The 26,977-nt window shown below is 37.4% G+C and overlaps 2 protein-coding genes across 2 annotated transcripts; both read right to left on the bottom strand.

Annotated features, from left to right (window-relative positions):
- Positions 1–58: 58 nt before the first annotated feature.
- On the bottom strand, positions 59–4,697 carry LOC113043460 (antagonist of mitotic exit network 1 homolog (S. cerevisiae)). The gene is made up of 7 exons (XM_026202872.1): positions 4,484–4,697; positions 4,248–4,377; positions 4,043–4,172; positions 2,161–2,378; positions 1,749–1,805; positions 527–638; positions 59–439 (listed from the first exon to the last, which is right to left on the bottom strand). The coding sequence occupies exons 1-7, from the start codon at positions 4,510–4,512 to the stop codon at positions 366–368; spliced, it is 750 nt and encodes a 249-aa protein (XP_026058657.1). The 5' UTR covers positions 4,513–4,697; the 3' UTR covers positions 59–365.
- Positions 4,698–5,020: 323 nt separating this feature from the next.
- LOC113043458 (uncharacterized) lies at positions 5,021–24,936 on the bottom strand. Its single transcript, XM_026202869.1, has 4 exons — positions 24,821–24,936; positions 5,858–10,902; positions 5,722–5,781; positions 5,021–5,540 (listed from the first exon to the last, which is right to left on the bottom strand). Exons 2-4 carry the CDS (start codon positions 10,842–10,844, stop codon positions 5,398–5,400), a joined length of 5,190 nt encoding a protein of 1,729 aa, XP_026058654.1. The 5' UTR covers positions 10,845–10,902; positions 24,821–24,936; the 3' UTR covers positions 5,021–5,397.
- Between the last annotated feature and the right edge of the window lie 2,041 nt (positions 24,937–26,977).

Genomic DNA, 26,977 nt, shown 5'->3' with positions numbered 1-26,977 from the left:
GTCTTTGATGCGGTTTACTGTAAGCAAACGTTCAATGGAATATATTCTAGAGCAGATTACTGTTATTTCACACATATTTTTATTTATTATGTATTATAGTGCAGTTAAAATGTTGAAAATGGAAGGTAGGTAAACAAAGCAATTTTACATAAATATATTCTTAAATATTAAATAACATTACAATGCAAACGCTGTAAATGCTTTAAGATTTGTATCACTTTTATAATTTAATTTATAAACAAACACTAAGAATTTGTTTAATAAATTTGACAAGGATTATGCATATCTTATTTGATGAGCACACTACATTTATGACAATGACGTTGATGTGCTGTAGTTGATGTAGAGTAGATGATGATGTCACATCAGTACACAGTCCAAGACACTTGCTGGATCTTGTTGGGCCCAATAAAGTTTTGGAGCGCCTCCCTTGATTTGTCTAAAAGAGACGCATAGATGCACTCAAACATCTTTTTTTGCACAAAAAAATGTGTAATGCATTTGATGTCAGTGACCATGTGACTACCTGTAATCAGGGGACATCCATGGAAATTGAAAATTCTGATGTTGGCACAGTTTGCAAGAACAGCAGTCACAGCCACATCAGTCAAATTGCGACATCGTATCATCTGCAACTCCTGTAACAGTAAATCATTAAAGGGGGGGTGAAATGCTATTTCATGCATACTGTTTTTTACACTGTTAAAGAGTTGGATTCCCATGCTAAACATGGACAAAGTTTCAAAAATTAAGTTTTACGTTTGAAGGAGTATTTTTGTTCCCAAAATACTCCTTCCGGTTTGTCACAAGTTTCGGAAAGTTTTTTTCGAGTATGGCTCTGTGTGACGTTAGATGGAGCGGAATTTCCTTATATGGGTCCTAGGGCACGTCTGCCGGAAGAGCGCGCGCTCCCGTATAGCGAGGCTGAGCAGCACAGACATTTCACTGATCAGAGCGAGAGCATCGCGAAATGTCACAAAAGAAGTGTGTTTTTGGTTTCCAGGGCAAGACAACCCTGCACAGATTACCAAAAAAAACATCATTAAGGGACCAGTGGATGGAGTTTATTTTACAGAGCATCAACGGAGTTGTGCAAGTGTTTTTGTTTGTTCCCTGCATTTCGAAGATGCTTGTTTTACAAACAAGGCCCAGTTTGACGACGGATTTGCGTATCGTTTATTTCTTAAGGATGATGCAATCCCAACGAAAAAGGGTCACGATCGTGTGTTGGAACCGCAGGCGGTGAGTAAAACTGCTTAAAATATCTCTGCCTTCTTGTTAGTGCGTCCCCTCCCATGCCAGAGACCCGGGTTCGAGCCCCGCTCGGAGCGAGTCGTTGCTGCTGCTGCTCTCGTTCAGTTTCAGCCTCGGCATCTGATTCTGGATCATAAATAAACGGCTGGATCTGACTGTAAGCCATGGTTTGTTTTGGATGATGGGTTTTCCCTCACGGTAATGTCACAGCTTCCACATCCTCTCAACGAAAAAGCCTACTCGCGCTCGTGATTCTTTAGCTCCGCCCACACGTCACGCCTACAGCGGCTTGTGTTTTTCCGGGAAAAATCGGTACAGACTATCTTTCTCTTATGAATATAAGAAAACTAAAGACTTTTTGGATTTATGAAGGATGCAGTACTACTCTATATGTACTCAAGATTAACAGGATATTGAGTGAAAACGAGCATTTCACCCCCCCTTTAATTACAAATAATAATAATACAATATTAAAGATGGTCTGTATGCAATACCTTTAGGCTGTGTGAACAAACTCCAGTTGCAAGTCCGATGACCCCTTGATCCGTTACCTTTAAATAGTGGGAATGGACAAGTAGTAAGTATTTGGTCAAAATTATAATCATCAGTGTGTACATAATGTTCATTACTATGATTTTGGTGTATACACTACCGGTCACAAATTTGGAATAATTCCGATTTTTATAATGTTTTTGAAATAACACTCTAATGCTCATCAAGGTGGCATGTATGTAATCAAAAATACAAAAAAAATATTAAAATTGAAAGATATGATAGCAATTTAAAATAACTGATTTATATTTGAACATTTTAAAATGTAATTTAGTCCTGTGATGCAAAGCATTCATTCCTCCAGTTTTCCTTCAGAAATCCTTGTAATATGCCGATTCGGAGAGAGTTAGTTACCTCTGTCCCAGAGAAGTAAATGCTGTGCAGCACCCTGCAGTTCTCTCCCAGCTCCAGCAGGGCTCTGTCACTGAGAGCAGCGCAGCCACGCAAGGAAATCACTTCCAGACACCTGCAGTGTCGTGCCAGAGCCTGAACCCCTGAGTCTGTCACAGCCGTGCAGCCCGTGAGATCAACCACCTGAAGATGAGGGCAGCGGGACGCCAGCACCTCTAGACCTGAGGCAAAGACAAATACAGCAAACGCTGATGTCTTAAACAACTTCAGTCGAACAATAGTGCGCTCAGATTTTTATTTTAAGTCTAAAATTTACAGTTTGGGTGTTGCATTCCAAGATGAAGGGAAAATCGATAATAAAAAGGACCTGACGTTTGCTTTCTGAGTTATTAGTCAAGTATAGTCAATCTCTTATGACGAACAAGACTTCATTTATTTGGTGAAAAATACAGTAAAACAGTGATACTACTGTAGTATTAAATTACTATTTAAAATGACTGTTCAGTTTTATTATACTTTGAATTGTTATTTATTCTTGTGATGCAGAACTGATTGTCAGCATTATTACTCTTGTATTCTCTCACGTGGTCCTTCAGAAATCAATCTAATATGCTACAAACATTTAAACATGATTATCAATGTTGACAGTTGTGCTGCTTACTATTTTGTCTTTTTTGATCAATTTAATGCAACTAAAATCATTTTTTTAGATGTTAAAATATTAAATATACAGGTGCTGGTCATATAATTAGAATATCATCAAAAAGTTGATTTATTTCACATATTCCATTCAAAAAGTGAAACTTGTATATTATGTTCATTCATTACACAGACTGATATATTTCAAATCTTTATTTATTTTACTTTTGATGATTATAACTGACAGCTAAGGAAAATCCCAAATTCAGTTTCTCAGAAAATTAGAATATAACTTAAGACCAATACAAAGAAAGTATTTTTAGAAATCTTGGCCAAATAAAAAGTATGAACATGAAAAGTATGAGCATGCACAGCACTCGATATTTAGTTGGGGCTCCATTTGCCTGAATTACTGCAGCGATGCAGCGTGGCATAATATACAAGTTTCACTTTTTGAATGGAATTAGTGAAATAAATCAAATTTTTGATGATATTCTAATTATATGACCAGCACCTGTACTTGTATTTAGCTCTAGATAGATTTCTATCCAATTATAAGTGAGGTTTTCTAGTCGATTATGATTAATAAAGTTGCATCATTATTGGTGCTGTCAAACGATTAATCGCATCCAAAACAAAAAATTTTGTTTACATACTATGTGTGTACTGTGTATATTTATTAGGTGTAAATATAAATACAAACACATGCATATATATATTCCTGAAAAAATGTTATGTTTATATGTTAAATATATTTATATATAATATAAAAATATGTTTATATGCATGTAAATACATATAAATACTTTCAAAATAATAATATTAACTATTTTTGTGTATTCATATACAAAATAAAAATACATATATTATGCAAACAAAGAAACTTTTATTCTGGATGCAATTAAACATTTGACAGCACTAATTATTATTAACAATGAATAATATTAATAATTAACCCCATAATATTTTCAGCTTTAACCAAGCGGACACTGCTATTATTTACTCCATATAACAATTTATACATTTCTTAATTAATTTATAAATAATTGACTGTCTATAGTTTATTTCAGTGTTAATTTAGTACTATTTGAATTCTAATATAGTATGCATTGATACTTTAAATAAATACCCGATTTTTTATATATATAGTTTTAGTTAACAATAACAACACTAGTTCGTTTACTCATTAAAGACTGCATATCACAAATGGACCCCCATAAACAGCAGTGATTTGTGAAAATAATACCATTCGAGGTGATATCTGCACAGCCTCTTAACAGGATTGTCCTCAGCTGAAGGCAGTGGATTTGTTGAAGCGCAGAGTCTGACACCTTGCAGTTCTGCAGATCCAGTGTGTGAGTTCCGTTGTGCACGAGCTGAAACACACACCACACACACGATGAGCGCGATACATTATCATCACAAACGCTCTCGTGATGGGGATGCATTACCTGGCTGATGTTGGAGTCGGTCACCGTGCCGTAAGACATCATTATTCGCAATAATCTGTCTTTAACGGCAGCAGGCAACATCCTGATCTCCTCATACCTCTCAGCGCGCTGAGCGACGCTAAAGGCGCACCTGCGTGCGGAGAAAACACTCAAAGACCTGGAATCCTTGCTAATACATGAACAGAATGAATACTGTCAATAGCGTTAAACAACAACAAAAAAATGAGGTTACTCACAAGCTCATAAGAGAATCTATGGTAGCCATGATTTGGTCGTTTTCAATGCTGTTTTAACGCCTTTATTTTCAGACTAACTGCGAAGATATATGTAATATGCGTTCAGTATATTTTCTAATTGAATCACATCGTTAACTTTCTATCTGGCTTCTTCGTTGCCACATTGTTTTTGTTTTCTCTCCCTCGCGAGTGTCATAGTGGGCGAGTCTCATTTATAGTGTTACGTCATTCATAAGCGACAAACAGAAGCGTTCGCGGAATTGATATTTTTAAAATTATTGTATTTTTATGCATTCATTTTACATTTACACGTGTTTTGCGTTAATGTTTGAAATTCTTGCACCGTTTGGAGGAGATCTACAAAAGCCTCAAAATAAATATTTTATTATTGTTTAATAGGTCATACTTATGCTCTCTGAAATAGCTATTAAAATAGTGTTCACTTGTTTTATCACTGCCCTCGGTGAAACACGGTTTAGCAGAGCTTAAAAACCAGGAGCAAAATTAAATGTATTTGAAACCAGATGATTTTATTAAAAAATATCTTATAAAATCGTACAAAAATAGACTGTCACATTTTTACAAACCAGTGTAATCAAAAAAAGAAAACACTAATATACAGAGGGAAAAAATTACTTTCATGACAAAGAGGTTTCTCAATTGTAGTTATTGCATAAAACTGGTAAACAAATACTGGATGACTAGCAGCTGTTGAACTGGATGAGCTGTGCAAATGATGCATTTATAACAAAACAAATAATTAAGTTCAAGTAAACAGTAAAAATGTATTTGAACACTTGCATATCGTATCAGTTTAGGTTTAACATTCACAGGAATTAAACACATGACAAAATAAGCCCATTTGCTTTCACTTTAATAGAAGAAAAAATAAAATAAATCAAGCTCTTTCACTGTTATTGGTTCTGCTTGGAGGCAACATCCTTCTTTTCTTGATATTTCTTTTTGAACTCTTGGAAGAGGCTACATGAGTCCGAGACGTCAGTGTCCTCGATGGGTTGAGTGCACTTTTTCTTCAAGGGACTGAAACTCCAGACACCTGCAGATAGATAGACAAGCACAAAGCCATTTAGATGAGTGGAAAACTACCTGCCAAACAATATTATGTGATTCAGTTCATTAATCAATATTAAAAAATGGGGAATTGCACCTTTACTTTATTAAGAGGCTAATAAAAACATTTCATTTCGAATTAACAAGATGAATCCTCGGTCCAATACCTTGGGTTGGCACATGGCTAGTTTTCATCCTTTTGGCTTTGTCTTCCTTGCCTGACGTCTCTTAAGAAAAACGAACAAGATTTGTAAGTAAACATTAGGTACAGCATAAATAATAGTATATATTTTCAGAAGTTACCATTTTGCAAAGTCTGTGATGTGTCGGCTTGAGCGCCATTAAGTTCAGCTCCGTCTTCCAAGCTAAAAGTCTCTGGCAATACTTTGAACTCCAAAGTAGGACCCTCATCCAATGGCATCAAAGCAGGGTTCCCCAACTCATATTTACTTTTCTTCACATTATCGGGTGAATGCAATAAATTGGATGGCACAGTCTTCCCTCTAACTATATATTTATTCATTGAAATTTGTTGCGTTGTATGCTTATGCTGTCTCTTTCGCATTAGCCCTTGCACATTAGCACTTTGACTGAGCAGTTTTCTGAATGAGGTAGATGAAAGTCTATTTTTGCGGAGTCCAGAAACCGGATGCGGATGCGAGGGCAAGGATTTACGCTGAACCAGATTTTGCAAGGATGCTCTTTGTAAGCGCGCTTTCCTGTCAGTAGCATCTTCATCTTCTGATTCCACAAATTTGCGCTTCTTTGACCTGCTGTTGTTTTTAAACTTCTGGTGAGAGCTTACGATAACTTGAAGAGTTTTCCGGGGTTCTTCACAAATTGATTTCTCTTTGAATCTTTTAATTAGCTTTAGTTGGTTTCCTTTTTCAGAAGACGACCCATACAGTGCAAGACATACAGTGGTAGTCTCCAAATCAGGAGCTGGGGTGCCTTGCTCAATCTCATTCATAGGAGTCATGTTTGTTGCACATTTTGTGGGCGATTCCTTTCTTTTCTGCTCTGAAGTTTCAGTCTCTGGCTTAGAGACCTCTTCAGAACTTAATATATCCTTCGTAATCTTTGTCTTGTCTGTAGTAGGATCATGCAGCAGTGGGTATTCATAATCAGAATCATCTGTGGCTTCAGAATCATCTGTTCTTTCCAGAGCAGCAGCATTCATGTCCACCTGTTCAGATTCACCTGGACTGTCTTTTTCATCCCGCACCTCTAAACTTGTGCTGTGGGCCTCAATTTTAATCTCATTCTCCCTCGACTCGGCTTTTATCTGGCACACGCACAACGAGCCATTTCCAGATTCTAAAGTTTGAAACCATTTAGCAAGACAACAGAAAGACTCCAACTGTACACCACCAGAACTTGGATATTTCCTCTCTTCTGGCTTCACATCTTCTAGGAGCACTTCTTTTTCAGACTTGAGTTCCAGAACTTGAACCTTTACCTGGTCCTCAGTGGAATTATGAACTGAAGTGTCTTTGAGCAAGTCCTTGTCTTTGGTCTCGCCAGCAAACCAAAGCGCCGCCATTTCTTGAGGGAAAACATCGATCTTAATAGAGTCTAAACAGTCAATCTTCTCAGTCTCCTCTTCATTGATGTTAACAGGAAGTTCTTGACTAGGCTTTGGATCAGTCTCGCATCTCACGCTCTCATCTGTGAGCATACAGTGAATGTCAGGCATTTCGTCCTTGGATTTATTTTGCACTTGAGATGGTTCCTTAATCACAGGATCAAGTTTTGGTGGAGTCGCAGAAATACTTTGGCTCATTGGACTTTTTGCTCCATCAGTCCCTACCAACCTCCTCATTATTATCTCTTCTTTTGTTGATACAGTGTCTGTGCGTGAAATCAACAAACAGGCCTTTTGTATCGTCTCTGGTGGTGCAGCAATGTCCTTATCTCCCATCATCTGATCAGCAAAGCATTGCATAGCCACTTCATAAGGGAGAACATTAATCTTAATAGAAGCTAAAGCATCCATCTCAACAAGCTCCTCTTCATTCATGTTTATAGAAAGTTCTTGACTGGGTTTTGGATCGGTCTCACATCTCACACAGTCATCTGTGAGTACACAGTCAATTTCAGGCATTTCTTCATCAGATTCATTTCGGATTTGAGATGGTCCTTTGAGCACAGGATAAAGTTTTGGCGGACTTCCATAGTCAATTTGCCTGGTGGATCCATCAGCCAACCCTGGACTTTTGGTTTGATTACAAAGAGGGTCATCCAGCCTTAATATTAGATTCTTTGGTGTTGGAGCAATGTCTTTATTTTCAGCAAAACATTGTTTAGCCACTTCTTGAGTGAGAACATCAAGCTTAAAAGAAGACGAAGCATCCATCTCATCAAACGGCTCATCACTGATTTGTATGGAAAGTTCTTGACAAGGTTTTGGATCAGTCTCACATCTTAGGGTCTTATCAATTTTACTGTTAAGCATCATTTCACTGGATTCATTTTGCACTTGGGGTAATGGAACAAACAGCTGTTTTTCAACCACAGGATTAAGCGTCGGTTCTTCGATTGAACAGTCACTTTGGCTGGATGAGTCCTCAATCAAAATTGGACTCTGGGCTCCAACACGGCTGCCAAAACTGGTGACCAGTTTTGATGTTCTAGATGACAGTTTATGCTTTTTAAAACCACCATGCTTCTCAAATAATTTTTTATACTTTATTAATGAAACATTTCGTTTTTTCAGTGTCCTCACCAGATTTGTCATGCCCTTCAGTGGATTAACAGTATTTGGTGGTTGTTCATTAAGCTTCGGAAGGCCGTTATCAATCACTGATGGAGACTGAGCATTCGTGGGAACAGGAGATTCTTCACAAATCTCAACATACATATTTTTCTTTGAGGAGATTTGTTCTTCTTGTACTTTGTCTGTATTCAGATTATGTTCAGCTAGAGATGATTTACACTGTTCTGATGTGTTCATTAAGGGTGCATCATGCTTGTCTGGAAATGCAGCAATGACTTGATGTCCTTTCATCTCATTAGCAAAGCACTGTCTAGCCATTTCATGAGAAGGAACGTTCATCTTCGTGACTGAAGCATCCATCTTGTTAGTCTCCACTTCGTTCAAGTGCACAGCAGTTTCTTGACTAGGTTTTGGCGTGGTCTTACACCTTACATTTTTATCAAGAACGGCACAGTCATGAAGCATTTTTTGACTGGATCCAACTTGCATTTGAGAAGATAACACAATCTCCTGTTGTTCTGAAACCACATGAACGGGCTTTGTAGAGTTTGTATTGTCACTTTGGCTAGTTGATTTGGGCAACACAACACTCTTGGTTCCAAATTGGTTATCCAAACTTGACTTTCCAGTAGGGACACCTTGTTCATCCAAATCCACCATGGCCTCCAGAAAATTTGTAGTAACTGGTTGACTGTTGGTTTGTTCTGTAACCTGACAATTATGCTTCGGTGAGCAGATGTTAGCCACAGGTGGAGATGGTCCATTAAATGAAACCGGTATGTTTTCATGTAGACTCTCATTGGTTGACGTTGGTTCGTCTGCTTGTACTTTGTTCTCCACTGCTGATGGTAATTGTTTAGTCCCAGTCAATGATGGCTTTTCAGTGGCTTCTTGCAATTTGCCTGGAGCTTCAAATGCAGAGTTTTGTGCTTCGTGTTCGGGGAGATTTTGAAAAGACTTATAGAACCAAGAATAACCACATTCCTTGTCGATGTCATCAACGTTTTCATTAAGATTCAACCAGGATGACGTGTACGTCATCTTCAGTGGTGCTTCGTTGTGTTTTAAAACTTGAAAATTCTCAATGACTTTGCTACGCGCATCATTTACAATCTGCCTCAGTATCACAGGCTCGTTCATTGGAGAGTAAATATAAACTTCTTCCATTATGCTTTGATATATGCCGCTTTCTACAGCTTCAGAAAACTTGCGAGTATCCCCATTCCAGTAAAGCTTTAAGATATCCTTCCCAGGATCAGTTTTGTGGATGTTCTTCTGATCCCCATTTTCCAATTGCTGAATCACGGCCATTAAGGTCTGCAATCGATCTAATGGCCATTCAATAAAAGGAACAGTGTCCGGGTCAATTGTTTTCTTGTCCATGACCGTACAGTTTTTATTTGTCTTTTCAATAGGTTCATTTTGCATTTGAGCTGGAACAGACTCATTTTGCTCTGATACCACAGACTTCAGGTTTGGGGAACATGAACTGAGACTTTGGTTAGTTGATTCATTAGCCAAAACTGGACTCTTGGCTCCAACTACATTGAAAGGGCCTTCATTCAGCCTTGGCTCTGCAGAATTTGATCGTTGATGCTTACTTGTTAGATCATTTGGTTCTCCCGTTTGGTACATCAGATTAGTGTTGGTCACCAGAGGATCTGGAATATTTGGTTGATGGTGTACAGTCTCTTGCATAGGGCTTACATTCATTTTCACATTATCAGATTTGTCCAACACAATAACAGGTGCTGTTCCTATCGGAGACAATGGCGGGACAACGGCAACAGCTCTCTGAGCAGCATTAATTGGTTGCAGGTTCTGTGCACAGGTAGAAAGCATTTGCACGTTATCATTACTTGATTTCTCAGTAAACAGCAACTTGCAAAGGTATCCACCAAACAAACTACTTTGGCCATGATGTGCATTTTCAGTTGGAGAACAATAATTTAGGTCAGGTGGCAAGCTTGTCCTTTTTTTTGAGGAGTCTATTGGCAAATTAGTAGGAGCATTTGCATAGTGCTGCCTGCTATTCAAGTTGCTTGTGTTCACATTTATTCTACCTTCATGAAGACTTTGAGTATCTATTCTTTTTAATTGTTGCGAATTATTTGGACCAACTGCTGACAAGGCAGGTTGCTGTTGCATGTATAACATGTTAGTTGAGTTAAAGGCACAATGTGACATGTTTAGCCCATTTTTGTTGGGAGCACCTTGTAGATTTGTGTTGTTAAATGGTAGGAATATCTGGCAATTAGAGGGCATGTTCCACAAAATAATTTGGGAGTCCTGTTTTCCTGTCGACAACGTATGATTTGAATTAAGCAGATTTTCTTGTGCAAGCTCTGTGCCTTTTGTAGCTTGAACGCCACTAGCCAAATTCTGGTCACTGGTTGCCGATTGAATTGTGCAGGTTAAGTAATTTCCAGTGGCAGTTTGTCCAGTATATGAAGGACTTCCAGTGTGAAGTGGTAAACATAGCTGGTAAAAGTTCTGGCTCATTCCTTCTCCAGGTGTAGTTGCTTCTCCATGCACATTTCGCAGTTGTCCTGAATGTTGTGAATTTGCTTGCATGCTACTGAATGTTCAACTGTATCTCCAGACAGAATGTAGAAGTGGAATGATCACATCTCTGTAATAAATAAAAGAAAAATTAGGGTAACAAAATACCAGTACATTTAGTAGTATTAGTATAACAAGATCATTCACTGGTGTTAGATTAACCATTTGGAAGTTTATTATATCGGTTATTAAATCTATCAGTAAACATCTGTGGTTTTCCATTGCAATGCAGGCCTGGTAAAATAAATGAGCAGACACAGGGAGTCACAGAGAGTGCATTACCAAAGCATTCTCAACTTTGAGGACGTTGGATCATATTTCTTATATGAGCAATGAGTCCAGCTGTCCTGGACATCAAACCGAAGTATTCAGAAATGACACAGTACCATATATGCATAGAAAGTAATATAAATATTAGTTACAACAGACATGAAGTTACATTTAAGACTTTACCTTTTTAATACCACCTTATATGAAATGTAATGTAATTATGTAATATATATGTTCAACAAAAGGAAAAAATAATCAATGTAATAAATTATATTTATGACTAAGATATAGGCTACATTGAACTATTAACAAATGCAAAATATCCCCTTAAAAGCACCACATCAACGAGATTTTTGTTGGTGTAAACAATTTATCATGAAGCAATATTTTCAGTGTTCTATCAGCTTTTACATACTTTGCAAAGGCCTATTTTTACAAATTCATAAAGTTTTGATAAATTAAACAAAACATTGAACACTGATATTTTAAATTAAATAAAAAGGTACTTTAAATTTGAAATTAAAACCACCAATAGGTTGCAGCAAGTCACTGTTAAGAGTTGAACTGAATAATTCAAATGATAGATTCATTCAGGAACTAAACACCTTCATGTTGCTCAGAGACGCACAACAGTGCTGTGGCTGTTTGGAATTTTTTTTTTGTCGAAATTGTGCAGAATTGTGCGAAATATGTGAAAAAAAAACAGGCACTCTTTATGTGAAATTGATTAGCTATACACATTTTCTGCCCCCATGTCTTGAATTTTGTGATCAAAGAACACTCAAAATGTGCACGCAGCACTAGTCTTTTTACGGTAGGTTACTTAACTATATCATGTTATGAATAAACTAGAAATTAAAATGTTTTACCTCAGTTTCCGAGTTTCTTTATGTGTGCCGTTATGCTCATTTATTCTGAAGTCTCTCACAAAGAGACAAAGTGAGCCTTAACATCATCACCTTGATACCAGAAAAATACATGTCTATATCCATTATCAATTGTGATTTATGCTGAATGTAGGCTAATAAATATAGAAGAATCATTCTCGCGTTTTATTCTTAGATACTTTTAAAATGATGTAAATATGTGGCATGTTTGAGGAGCTGCAAATAATCATTAGTCTCTTTCACTAGTGGTACTGACATAGGATAAAAGCTAAAACTGCTATATTGTTGATGCTATATAAATACCTTTACTTGAATGAACCAAGTTGAAGATTCCTTACCATTACAGATGTCAAAGAACGATGCAAGCTATCAAATGAATGAAATCTGTACAAATAAGTGGCTTGGTATCAACGAGCTGCCAAAAGATTTCCATATTTGATTTTCTATATGATATATTTCTATATTTTCTAACATTTTAAATTACCTAGAAGGCTGATCACCTGTAGCTCAACCTATATTATTATTATTATAATTATTGAGCACTTTAGAGAGGTCATATGTTGTTGCTAAAATGAACATTGTGTATTTGGTGTAATGCAATTTGTTTGTGGTTTAAGGTTATAAAAAGAAAAATCCACGTTTGTGGTGCAGTGTTTTCCAATGTTATGCAAATTTCCCCCACCTGTGACGTAGATATGTGGGGGCGTGTCTAAATGAGCCGTTTTAGGAGGATGTGGACGAGTCTTAAGGAGCATGTTATATGGTATTTTAAAGCATCCTAATATTGTAGGTTTAAATCCTAATATTGTGTTGGAGTCCCCTACAACAGGTTTAAATGCATCGGAAAACATTAATATTAAATGCATATTCTGAGAAAATGACAGAGTCATTTGCCAATGATTCCAAAATGATTAATTTCAAGCAAGTACAGAGCAAACAACACCTTTCCATACACCTACTCTGCTCTGATTGGTCAGCTGGCCAAGCCTGTTGTGATTGGCACAGAGAGGAGTCCTTGAGGCAGTTAGCCAGCGCTACCATTGACAAAGCACCTTTACATAAAACAATATTGTGCTCCAATCGGTTCTCATAATAATGACAAAATACAAAAACACTTATGCAAGCGAATCGTGGACAGCTGTTAAACTGTGAACACAATGGTGGATAGCCTACATTAGCCGAGTGCTAACATGACTAACTGATGAAAAAATATAATTTGTAAACCAAAATATGTCTACTAGGGATGTCAATTTTAGATAATTTCCATTGTAACAAATTATCTTAAAGTGAGATGAACAATCATAACGGGTTATTACATTCATCTTCAGGAATTATTTGTAGCATTAATAGTACAATAAAATGATTTGTTTGTCCGCAGGGTAGACCGTGTTAATAGTTTATTAACTCCGAGTGTACTTATTTCTCTGGCCACAAAAAAATAATTTTACTACAAATTAGTGGTGGGCATTTAATCTAGATTAATCTCACTATGATCTTGGAATTAATCTAGATTAAAATGGCTAATTTGAATTCTGCCAAAGGCATTCAGAATATGTGTGCTACCCAAATAAAATAATGACTAAAAGTAAGTCTTTTAGACCGGGTTTCTCAAGCCAGGTGGTGCATTAGACCAGGGGCTCATCTCCTGTTTCCAAAATGCATCACAAAGTGCTCGAGAAGGCTGTAAACTAATTCCACATTGCACAAGGTGCAAACAACCTTACGCCTGTTTCAGACATACTCCGTCTACAGTGCGAATGCGTTTCGGATTTTTTAACGCACCCATGTTAACGGATCACGCGGTTGCGGTCCGTCAGTGTGTTCCAGGAGCATTGTATCTGCAGCAGTGCAGCGATCATTTACGTACTGAGTAGCGGACTGCAAACGCGTCCTGTGTGAAAGCACAATGAGTATGAGTCAGTGCTGCTTCAGCACCACATACGTAACGCACATGGACTGCATACGCACTGCAGACAGATTATATGTGAAACAGGCGTGTGTCTTGTCGAGGTTTCCTTTGGGAAGCTTCTTAAAAAAAAAAATCCCTGAAGCAAACCCGGCGGCTTCCGCTGCATCCTTGTTAGCACGTCACGTTTGATGTGGTAATTTCACAGTAGTCATACACACAGATTCAAAGACTCATTCTCGCCCCCTACAGTGCAATTCTGTTCCACATACACCCGCACTAAAATATCAAGGTGAAAGTCATCATAGCTCGCCTAGTACAGACCCAGCTCCCAACCCAACTTTGAGAATAGATTAATGGCGATATCTTTTTATTTATTTATTTTTTAAATCGCCCGATAAGAGTCTCACGTTAATGCAGCACATTAACGCTGATAACGGCCCACCACTACTACAAATACATTGCTCCCAGAGCATGTAACAAAACCGGAACGTTAAACTGACCTTGTCCTGTGAGCAGCAAACATAGACAACCATGTCTGATTACATATGGACGTTTATTAAACTACACTACAGGGGAACATGCAACATCTGACTAGACACAAACATACACACATTAAAACCGATGCCAACGCAAGGAGAGCATGAATAGAGATCGCTCGCGCACACGAGAGTGGGGAGTCATGGAAGTATTTACTCATAAACTAAATCACAACCTGTTAAGAACCATCAAAGAATCTCATCACCTTAATTAAAAGGGGTCAACGCCTAGAAGGGCATCTAATTCGTTAACGCGCGGTTACTTGCATTGGTTCTGTAGTGGCTGAGTAAAGTGTCCCGGTGCATGTATAATGCGTAAATTCTTGTGGAATCCTGTTAGGAGTAAAACCTTCGTCATTTCATTCATTGGTTTATTGCTCTGAAGTGAATAAACAAAGTTGCTGAAAACTGACTCCCCGGAAGGGGAGTCGCGAGGTGTCCAAGGTGATGGGTTTCTAAAGGGAACCACAAGTTAAGAGAAGCCACTTTTTGGCTGTGAAAGGTGTGGCAGGGAAACCAGATAAAAACTCTATTTGATTAGATTGACCAGTAACAAGGCGTATAGTTTCGGCGGGAAAATGTTTCTTTGTCCATGAGACACCTCATTTGCATGCTTTTTGACAATCGCGATTAACTGATGTAGTTTTAACCAAAATATGGTACAAATAGTATGATGCATTTCAAAGAGTATGCATGATCAAAGAGTACATCATGGTTTAAGGAATAAAGAGCAGATCATTTAGTACATATTAAACCCCCAACTGCTCCCCGGGCCCTGCAGCATAAATGGCTGCCCACTGCTCCAGGTGTGTGTTCACAGTGTGTGTGTGTGTGTTCACTGCTCTGTGTGTGTGCACTTTGGATGGGTCAAATGCATAGACAGTAAAAGAAATGGACACAGCGACCCCATTGGAACTCAATTGAGATAAGTGAAGCCCGTTTTTAGCGTTTTTTAGCACTTCCGTTTCTGACGCGCAGACTCAAACGAAGCTTGACTACGTCAGCAACCTGTCTGACAGACGTACAGCTTCTAGTAGCTGTGCGTGCAAACTGCCATCGTTAATCTTGCAGAGACGGCGAGCTTGAGCGGGGAGTTTTTTGGCGTGAGTGAGCAGGAGTAAGTATTCGGATTAATTATTTTATATAGTATTTTAAAATGTAACGCCAGTACGCCATATTAGGTTAATTGCCAGTGAGCTTCTCCTCCTGTCTGTACGGTAATGCGACAGAGTCGCATGGTTATGACGCAATCGTTAGCCTATTTTTACAAAAACTGTTTCTACGGGGCCATAATGTAACATAGAAGGTAATGGAGCCCTTTATACATTGTCGTGTATCTTTAGAAATAAATAATGGACAAACGGAGTCTTTAAACGCCTCAGATGTTAAGTTATTCCAGGGCTCCCTTATAAAAGAGATTTGACCATCTCAATGGGACATCACCTGGTAAAATAAAAAAAAAAAAAAAAAAAAAAATATTCGCTGTCAAAGTGACGCCAAAATGAATGGGAGGTCAATGGGATGCTAACGCAAGTGAAGTTCTGCTACAAGATGGTGGCACCTGGCCGACTTCAACTTCCGGTCGACTTCCTTGCCGCCTGGTTAAATGCAGAGCACAAATTCTGAGTATGGGTCACCATACTTGGCTGAATGTCACGTCACTATTAGGATTTAGAGCTTAACTAATGCAAATAAACAGTGGTGACTATGTGTAATAGGGAAACATACTGACACCAGATGCATTTGTAACTAATTTATTATAGTCTAAAATAAAGAAAACATCTTTATGTGTGTGCGTGTGAGGTGTTTTGAAATTGTAGAGACAATACCACTGGTTTAGTCTGGCCATTGGTGCCTGACACACGGGTCATTTGCAGAGAATTGCGGTTTAACATCATCTTGATAGTGGGGGTGGGGAACCCCCCTGGCAATTTAGCACCCATAAATGTAGGATGTGAGGCCATGTCTATAATTGATATGCAAATGTCACAAGTAGGGATGTTGCGGTGACAGATTTTTTCCACCGGTTAATCGACGTGTGAAAAAAACGCTAATCCCGGTGTCACCGGGATTGTGTGTCGGGGATTTCGGGTGGCCGAAAATGCGGTCGTGCAGACATGCAAACGTCTCAATTTACTTTCACTTTAATTAGCGGCAATTCAGTAGCATTTGTTTGAATTAACCATGGGTTAATTTATTTTTTTCTTAAAAATATACAAAACAATAAGACACTCGCTTGTATTACACACATCTTTATTGCAAAATGAATAATAACTTAACACACCATGCAAAAACTAAACAAAAGCACTTATGAAACACCTTTAAAGTGCATTTATTAACAAAACGAACCACTGCACACATCGTGCAAGTATCAAACAAGAAATTATATAAAATATTACTATTATATAAATTATATAAAATTCACTATTCGTTAAATAAAGTGCCTGCCCTTTTAAGCAAAAAAAAACAAAAACACCGCACAACCATCGAATATGCAACGAACGAAAATCAAACACATCCCTGTTGGCATTTGGTTTGAATCCAAAATATTTCCAAATAGGTGCTTTTGCATTTCGCTTTGAAACCACATCTTGCGCCATCCTTTGCCAGTTAGCTCGCCTCACTCTCCTCAAATGATAAGTGAAATCAGACACCTGCTGCTTTACTGCGGCGCTCGTTCCGCTTACGCTAAATTATGAAGGCACGTAGGTCACTAACTGAATTAAGTGCTTTATTGCTATAGGTTAAAACTTCAACACGATGGGGACGGTGCCGGTGGTCAAGTGCTATGACCGGTAGGTGGGTTAAACAACGTGTATCACCGGTAACACCGACTATCGCAAAAAGCCTAGTCACAAGGCTAAAAGGAATTTCTAAGGTATGAAGCCCAAACAATCTTACATGATCCAAAGCATATGCTACACCATGATCGATTGTCATTTAAATTAATGGTCTCTAGTTACCACACAATCACCGGTAGGGATGGGTATCGAAACCCGGTATTAAACTGGCCCCGGGGCTAAATTATGTAGGGGTGCTCCGATCACGATCGGCCAGATGCGCAAATCCTCTTCATTTTCAGCGTTTTTTGGCGCATCTTCCCAGTTAACAACGGCTCTGTGTAGTAACAGCTGCTCTATGAAGTCACGCACCTGATGGAATTAACCGCTGATTAGAGAACCGGCTTTACTGATGAGATGCGCATTAACGATCGGCCGATTGTGATCGGAGCACCCATAAAATTATGAAAGACCGTAGTATCAGTAAGATCTGACGGTATCGGTTCTGCTTTTGGTACTGGAGGGAAAAAAAATAATGTACTATTATTTTTGCTTATGTTGTCGTGCACATTTAATCTCGCCAAACATTTCTAAAGTGCAATCATATTAAGACATTTGTCCGTGAGATCTGCGTGAACTCATGCACGCCGCGGAGGCTGTCTGTCAGTCACACACACACACACACACACACCACAACGAGCGCACGCACATGCATTAACTGTACGTGAACTCCTGCTTAATAATAAAGAGGGACGATGGCGAAGAGATTTGCTTAATGTTATCGTGCACATTTTATTTGACCAAACATTTCTAATTTGCGATATTAAGACTTTTACCTGTGAGATCTGCAAGAACTCGCATGCCCGCCACGGAGGCTGTCTGTCAGTCACACACACACAACAAGAATGAGCGCGAAACACGCATAACAGTACGAAAACTCCCGCTTAATACAAAGAGTTTTCGTACTCTCATGAACGTGCATGAGAGTTCACACAGATCTCTGATTTCTTTTGGTAAAAATGAGAATGAAATCAACATTTTCTACTTGTTTTTATCAGTATGTAAATGTAAACATTTATTTGGCTAACTTAAATGCACAGCCCCTCAAGTTAGTTTACAAAATAGCCAATTGCCACATTATATATATATATATATATTTTGTAAACTAACTTGAGGGGCTGTGCATTGTGTTTTGGTGGTATCCTTGAACAAAGCGTCTTCTCAACATTATGTAAACACACTAACTAGCTGAAGTGTTTGAAGGCAGGTCAGACTCTGTTTGTTTTCGCGGGCAGGCATGAGACTTCAATCTTTGCAACTTTATGGGCTCTTATCTAGGGCTGTGAAATTAACTGAAATAGTCATAAAACCACAATTGGAGGGTGAGTGATTTCTAAACCACTTTATAGCAGGATTTTCAGAGCCCCAACCTCCCGCAGTATGCTGTTCGAACCAATCAGAATAAAGCACACCTAAATGGAGCCAAAGAACAGAACAGACTGAGAATATATACCTAACAGTAATACCAGGTTCACACACTCCGTCTGTGGTGCATTTGCAGTGCATATGGACGTCTTAAACACAACAATGAAATTTAGAAGTGTAGGCAATCTAGGTGTGAGACGGGTCCCAATGATCAAAATATTATAGACAAAGGAATAATGATTAGCAGCAGTTCAGAGTCAAGTATCATGTTTTCAATATAAAAAAGAAAAAAAAGAAAAAAAGAGACCATTCGATAATCAGTCCTTTATGAGAAGTGTGAAACTTTAGCATGATGTTGACAAAAATATTGGAGTCAGTTTGTTACCATGTTTTATTAGTGTTAATTTTTTTTTATTAAACTGGATAATTTTATATCTTTCCTTTTATTCTTTTCATGGCTTTAGAAAATTTGTCTCTGATGTTTCTCTACTTTGTGCATAACTCGTTTCGTTGCAATTTCTTTCTAGGAATTAAATGCTTTCTCTGAATCTTTAAAGTCTCTCTGCGAGCAATTGTACAGATGTGGATATATTTGTGTTAGCTTAGCTATTTGACTTCAGTGTGTTCATGTTGCAAGTGACTAGATGTTTTTCTCCTGTCGGATCCTGTGGAACGAGAAATTAACCGAGAAAAAATAAAAATAAAAAGACGGTAGAGTTTCAGAACACACCCACCGATTGCATAACCGTCACTGACCAATGGAAGCTGAAGCAGTTTAGGGGCCAAAACGAACACCCCCAGAAAGTTTGCTTTGGTCAGCTGTTTCGAACTGCTGAAACAAAATTTCAGCCTGATTTTGTTAGAAATAAATAAATAAAATAAAAAATAGACTCCAAATGAGGATCCTTCCACACCAAAACAAGCTCTAATCAAGAAAGAATTTAGGGATTTCTCTCGACTCTACCTCTGCTGGTTCCACTATTAGGGCAGTCCAAAAAAAAAAAAAATAATAATTCTATTTTTGAATATTCGTCGAATTTAAAATAAAAATAAATGTTTGCATTAAAATTTTAGGTGTGCATAAGGCAGCCCCATCAATGGCGCACAAAATAAGTTTAAAGTAGGGCTGTGCAAAAATTGAATGATTTTGGTGCATCGAAATTCTGATTTCTGCCACGTGTCAATTTGCTATGTGCTCTGAGTATAATCTGGGTATTTTTATATGGACCGGAGACATATGACCAATATCTCATATCTATTTGATACGTGACTTCAGCTTAAGTCACAAGGTTTAATTGTTTTGAAGGAATATATAAAGAGATGCAGACACCCTCCCTTTTCAGTTCAGTCTAGTCTATACTAGCTGAGCTTCATTTTCTCATCTTTTCTTTTTCTTGTATTCCGGGCTCACTTGAATACTTTGACCTTTTACAGGTTTATTCAACTCAGTTTATACTTTTGATATACTAAGTATTCTTATATACTTTGTATTATTATTTTAATATATATTCTTAACAGTTTGATTAATTTTGAATATTATAATCATTTTTACTAATCTTAGATGGGCAAAGTCCATCATATATGGACTGCTTTTAAAACTATATTAATTTTGGATTTGTATTTTCTATATTTGAAGCTGGTTCGGATACTTAATAATCTTGTTTGCAAGTTATGATTTGTATTTTCATTTCCTATATTCTCTGAATAAATTTGCATAATGAAATACCACCCACCGTCTGACCCGGATTAAAATTTTTTGCATCAGATTTTCATGTGCATCTCATCAGTAAAGACGCTCCTGTGATTAGAAGTACATCCTCAGCACGTGCGTTCAAATCAGGGTTGCCAGGTTTTCAAAACAAATCCTGCCCACTTGCTTCTGAAAACTAGTCCAAAACTAGCCCAATTGCATTTCCAGGAGGTTCCCCGATTAAAAATTGTCAGGATTTGTTCAGAGACTCCCATCTAGCGGTCGGAAATAAACTCAATTAAACAATTGCCATGAATCTTGTGATTTTTTTTTTTTTTTTTTTAATATCAATCTTCCATTTTTGAGAATCGACAGAGTAATTACCAAACAAAATATTGCGATACATGAATCAATATTTTCTTACACCCCTAATATTTGTTATACATTAATACAAGTTCACACATACTCAGTCTGCAGTGAATATAAAGTACGTGTATGTAGTGCAGAAGCAGCAGCGAGAGCGCATTATTGTAACGTGAAAGCACATCAAAATAATGTGAGAGCTCGAATCTCTCTGACTGTGTGCATTGTGAACGCTCTGATCCGTTAACATTGGCTTGGAAAAAATACGCACCACATGCAAACCCTTCCCCCATTACATCAGAGCAAAGTCCATTTTGCATTTAAAACAAAAGGCAATGTCTTGTCCTAATGGTCCTCACAAACAATACCTGATGTTTATTCACACCAAAAGGCAAAAGACAACAAATCCCAAAAGACAATCCAACATTTTTTAAACCACAACCCTGTAGCAACAATCACTTTCTGGGGAATAATTAACTCAAATGAAGTGAATATTCATGAGTCTATGAATATGACATGCTTATTGATTACAAAGATTAAATTACCCAAAGAGGGAATATTTAATTATTTAAAAGGTAACCTTTTCTGGAATTGAAGTTAATCTAGTTCGTCCTGCGAACTGGAAGCAAGACTTCCTTATCAAAATTCAATAAAAATACCCTTCTTACAAACTCCAAGAAATATTAACTCCAATAATATTAATATTAATCCTCTGATCAGGAAAAACAATATTTTCTGTGTCTGTACTACTTAGATTACAAATTAATTAATAGAAAACAAAGCTTGTAGCTTAGATCACACGATTCAGGGTCTTCGATCTCAATGAGCAATAAAACGATTAAATTCAAGCAAATTATGGTATTTAATAAAAACAGACTAAAGAGTAAATAAATACAATTCACACGGAGTATATACGAGTATATAGCAAAACGAACAGTACAATTTAGCCCGTTTTTCCAGGCGCGTCCGCACCGCATCGAGTTAAAAACATTTCAACTTTTCAGAATGCCACAAGCGCACCGCGGGTCATGTGACAAGAACTAACCAATCAGCTTCATCCTTTCCCCTAACAATGTTAAAAGCTCAGCCAAGATGAAACGAACAGCTGATCATAGTTGTATATGGATTTCCATTTTGAAATAAATTTAGTAGCAGAGCCACTGCAAGCGATTTTTAGAGCTGCAAATCCATTTATGCTGAAATTTCCGCGTCTTCATGGAGAGAGCACGTCATGGTTGCTTAGCAAAGGCAGACGCCTCAGGGGCGCAACTGCCTGAGCGCTTTGGAAAGGAGGAGAAAGCGGTGCGCCTAGCATTTTCCACACATTTTTAGGCGCGATATGTGAATGGCCCCTAAGACTTTTATTTGTGCAGATTCTCCAGTACAATTTTTGCAAATGTTTAGTCTTAAAAGCTGATAACATTGCTTTTTAATAGTTAACATTCAAAGCTTTACAAACATGTTCTGTGATCAGTATGTCGTTTACCAGTTTAAAATTCAGTCGTGCAGCCTAATTATGACTGAATGAGAGAGGTAAATGTTTAAAGATATTTGAAATGCACTTTTTTCCCTAAGTATTCTCTACTCTTTTTCACACAGCAGTTTTTTTCTGTGTGTCCATTTTTTTTTTCTGGACAACCTTCTGATGGATTTTACTTTAAATTGGGAGCTCCATTCAGGTTTCATGCCATTGACACTTTTTTCGAAAGATTGTTTACAATTTCACAGCATAAGCTATAAAGCTGTTTCCCAGTAAATAAAATACAATGCACTGCAATTTTATTCTGTTTTATCCTTATTCTTCGTGAAAATATGTTCTGAAAGATTCCTTAAGCTTTGTTCAGGATGTTAAACTACTTAAGGAGCTCTAAGGACTGCCATGGTGAAAACATTATTTGAAATCTCCTTGTGAAATTTGCTAGAGTACGTATGGGTCAGTGTTTTGATTGCAGAAGGCTTCGACAAAGGATAACTAACACATTATAAAACAACAATGCAAAATGGTTAAAATCTCTTAAAAATCTATGCTGAATGATAAAGACCCTTATATTAATAATTTACTTGGGGAAATTTTTAAAAAAAACTCAAATATAAATACATAAACCGATTAATCGTAAAAATAATCGACAGATTAATCGATTATCAAAATAATCATTAGTTGCAGCCCTATTGTTTATGTAAAAGTAGGTTTACGCCTATCTTTCCGTATGAACCAATGAAGTGTAAGAAATTGAGGTGGGAAAAATCTTCTTTGTTTGTTGATTTCCGCCCACTGGCCTAATTTATGGCAATGACAAAATTAAACATTTTTCCTAAGCAAGATTGTTCCTCTGAAACAATGCGTCTTTTTGTAATTTGCTGTCAAGATTCGTTACATGTGTGTGTGTCTGTTCTGTGGAATGTGTGTTCGCGCCGTGAGTGAAAAGGGCGGGTGTTTGTCTTTCCTTTGAAGTTCGATCTTGTATCTCTGGATAGTCTCCAAGGCGATATAATTCTTATCCACGCCAGGAGTTGCCGCTATGGCGGCGCCCGGGTGGTGAGTTATGTTGGGAGATGTTTTAAAACGAAGGTCCTTGTTTTTTCTTTAACTCACATTCTGGTCTTTGAGTGCAGAACACGTTAGAGATTCATTAATAGGAACCAATGGTTGAATACCATCCGCTCATTGGTGTTACAATTTTGTTACAATTTTGAAACCTAACCCTAAACAAGCCACTAGAAATGTGTGCTTACAAAGGAAATTATATAAACTGATTTCATGAAGACTTCCAAAAGAAATCTTCATTCAAGTAAATAACTAAAACGGTGTTAGAAAAAATTATGGAAACTCAATTATGAGAGAAAAAAAATCTTGGAAACAGCTTAAAATTGTGAGAAAAGTTAGAATTCTGAGTTTAGTGTCATAAGATTCTTAAGACTAGTCTTGCGAGTTCGTCATCCAATTTCTTTTTTTTGTCTGGTCATACCTAGAGATGGAACTGTGACTTGACTTTGAGCCACACTTAATTCACAAAAAAGAAAAGAAAAGAAAATTGACTTGCGACTCTAGAAATGGACAGACTGCAAAAAAACAAGTAATTGTCGATTAGGTTATGTTCTCCTTTTTACAGCATCAAATACCTTATTTTTCCTACTCACTGTCTATGAATATGTGCTGCAGCATCACAACAATTCTGCTCTAAACACACAAAAGCCTTATACATGTGAGACACATCTGAAGGCAAGCTTGTTCGTTACCCACTGGAAAAGTGTGGTTATACAATTGAACATCAAGCAACAGTCTTGCTTTAATCAGACAAGTCTTCGTGTCACTTAACTTCCAAAAATCATAATAATATTCCAGTGCTCACCAACACTGGTGGCATTTTATTAATTTGAAATAATTTGAAATAATAATTTAATAATAATAATTTAAAAAAAAAGGTATAAGACTTGACACGGAACTTAAGGGCTTGTGAACATGTCTGGTAATAACTTCAAGATTGATAAATACAAATGGAGACTTGTCACCCCTGAATCCTAAAAATAAGCCCGATTACCCAGTTAACTGGTAGCTGGTCAAACTAAAACCCTATTATTATTATCTGAGGACCTCGTGTGATTTAGAAATTAAACATATTTTGGATAGGATTTTTTTTATTTTACAAATTACTGACATGGTCGATTCGCATGGGATTAAGATTGTGATCTTGTCAGCCTAAAAAAAAAATGCAATTAACGTTACATTTATTTGTTTGTCTTTAATTCCATGGCTATTGTTGTTCACCTTACATTGCTTTATCAGTGACCGTTTGCACCAAAATTGAAAAATTCAAGAATCAAAATGTAACGTTACCCCTTAATTCGGTCACATCAGCACGCTTGTATAACAGAAGGCACGGGAAATTGACTAGGTTTTAAATTCGCGTTATAACAATGTCATCTTTCATCGATTTGTATGCTTTTAAATGCACAAACTTGCCTTAGTTTGGCTTGAGATAGGTTGTCGTTTTTACGCAAACCAAAAACGGAGCTGTAACGTTAAACCAATAAAACTTTTGTCATGCACAGTCTGCAATGTCAGCACGATCAATTTATAAACGACGGAAAGACAAATCGTTCACTACAAGGACATACTGAACTACTTACTGAACATTCGTGTAAGAATCGCTCCTCTGTCTTAATGAATGTGCTTCTTTCAGCTGCGTTCTCCAACTACTAAAGTCAGCTCCACACAGCAAGCTTCTCATGTGCGCGAGGGCTTGCGAGCGTTATAGCCCATGTTGCCAAGTCCTTTGATTTTATGTCGATTTGTGCGTGTGTGTGTGTGTGCGTGTGTGTGTGTGCGCGCGCGCGTGTGTTATTGTCCTGTTGGACTTTTATAAGAATGTAATATCCTTTAAAAAATAAATCATGTTTTTTTTTTCATTTGTATATTTTGTACCTAGCGTGCAGTTACTCCACAATTGTTCCAAAGGATTCATATTTTTGGTAATTTAGGTTTGATCTGGCAACAAAGTGTGAGCTGAATGCAAGCAAAGACAGGGGTTATGACCTTTTTTTACAGTCCGTCACGGATCTGGCTTAGATTAGTAGCGTAAAAGAATTTCCCCTGACGGGTCACGTTCTTTTTTAAATAAGTAGAGGAAAAATTAACACATCCATTTTTTTTACAAAGCAATTTTGGTCAGATATAGGTTCACATATTTTTGATTTTGTCAATGTTGTACATTTCTTTAGTTTAAAGACATTATTTTTTTATTATAATAATAATAAAAATAAACCCCTGGAACATAGTATTTCTGATATATGGTTAATTTTTAATTAGCAAACAACAATTTGCAAATCCCATCTTATCACCTTTTTAAAATGGAATTAAACTCACTTCTGAAATCTTTTTGCCTATAAAGAATAAAATAAAACTGAAATACAGAGAAGTATTTAAAGAAAATCCATGCATTTAGACACTTTCCTTGTTTATGATTGTTTTATTCTCATTGTATTGTCTCTGTAATGTAATTTGCAATCAAAGTTGTTTGTGTGTGTGTGTGTGTGTGTGTGTGACTTTTAGATTTTGTTGGCCTTCTTCTCATTGTATTGCCAGTTGTTTGTTTGTTTTTTGTAGTTGTATAGACAGGTGCATCTCAATAAATTAGAATATTTTGGGGAATAAATCATTTTCAAAAATCATAAAATCATTTATTTCAGTAATTCAACTCAAATTGTGAAACTCGTGTATTAAATAAATCCAATGCCCACAGACTGGTTTAAGTCTTTGGTTCTTTTAATTGTGATGATTTGGGCGCACATTTAACAAAAACCCACCAGTCTCAAGAAATTAGAATACTTCATAAGACCAATTTAAAAAAAAAATTTGTGAATTGTTGGCCTTCTGGAAAGTATGTTTATGTACTCAATACTTGGTTGGGGCACCTTTTGCTTTAATTACTGCATCAAATCGGCGTGGAATGGAGGAGGTCAGTTTGTGGCACTGCTGAGGTGGTCTGGAAGCCCATGTTTCTTTGAAGTGGCCTTCAGCTCATCTACATTTTTTGGTCTCTTTTTTTCCCTCATTTTCCTCTTGACAATACCTCATAGATTCTCTCTGGGCTTCAGGTCTGGGTGAGCTTGCTGGCCAGTCAAGCACACCAACACCATGCTCATTTAACCAACTTTTGGTGCTTTTGGCCGTGTGGGCAGGTGCCAAATCCTGCTGGAAAATGAAATCAGCATCTTCAAAAAGCTCGACAGCAGAAGGAAGAATGAAGTGCTTAAAATGTTTTGCAGTGACTTTGGTTTAAAAAAAAAAACACAATGGACCAACACCAGCAGATGACATTGCATCCCAAATCCTCACAGACTGTGGAAACTTAACACTGGACTTCAATCATCTTCTCCACCCTTTCTCCAGACTCTAGGACCTTAGTTTCCAAATGAAAATACAAAACTTGCTCTCATCTGAAAAGAGGACTTTGGACCACTGGGCAACAGTCAAGTTCTTCTTCTCCTTAGCCCAGGTAAGACGCCTCTGACGTTGTCTGTGGTTCAGCAAATTCCTCAACACGTCTGTGTGGTGACTCTTGATGCCTTGACCCCAGCCTCAGTCAATTCCTTGTGAAGTTCACTCAATTCTTGAATCGATTTTGCTTGACAATCCTCATAAGGCTGCGGTTCTCTCGGTTGGTTGTGCATCTTTTTCTTCCACACTTTTTCCTTCCACTCAACGTTGTTAACATGCTTAGGTACAGCACTCTGTGAACAGCCAGCTTCTTTGGCAATGAATGATTTTGGCTGGGAGCCATTGAA

Source organism: Carassius auratus, chromosome 25 (genome assembly GCF_003368295.1).
Source record: "Carassius auratus strain Wakin chromosome 25, ASM336829v1, whole genome shotgun sequence".
NCBI classification, from domain to species: Eukaryota; Metazoa; Chordata; class Actinopteri; order Cypriniformes; family Cyprinidae; genus Carassius; species Carassius auratus.
Note: the sequence above shows the minus strand (reverse complement) of the source record. Positions and strands in the feature narration are given on the sequence as shown.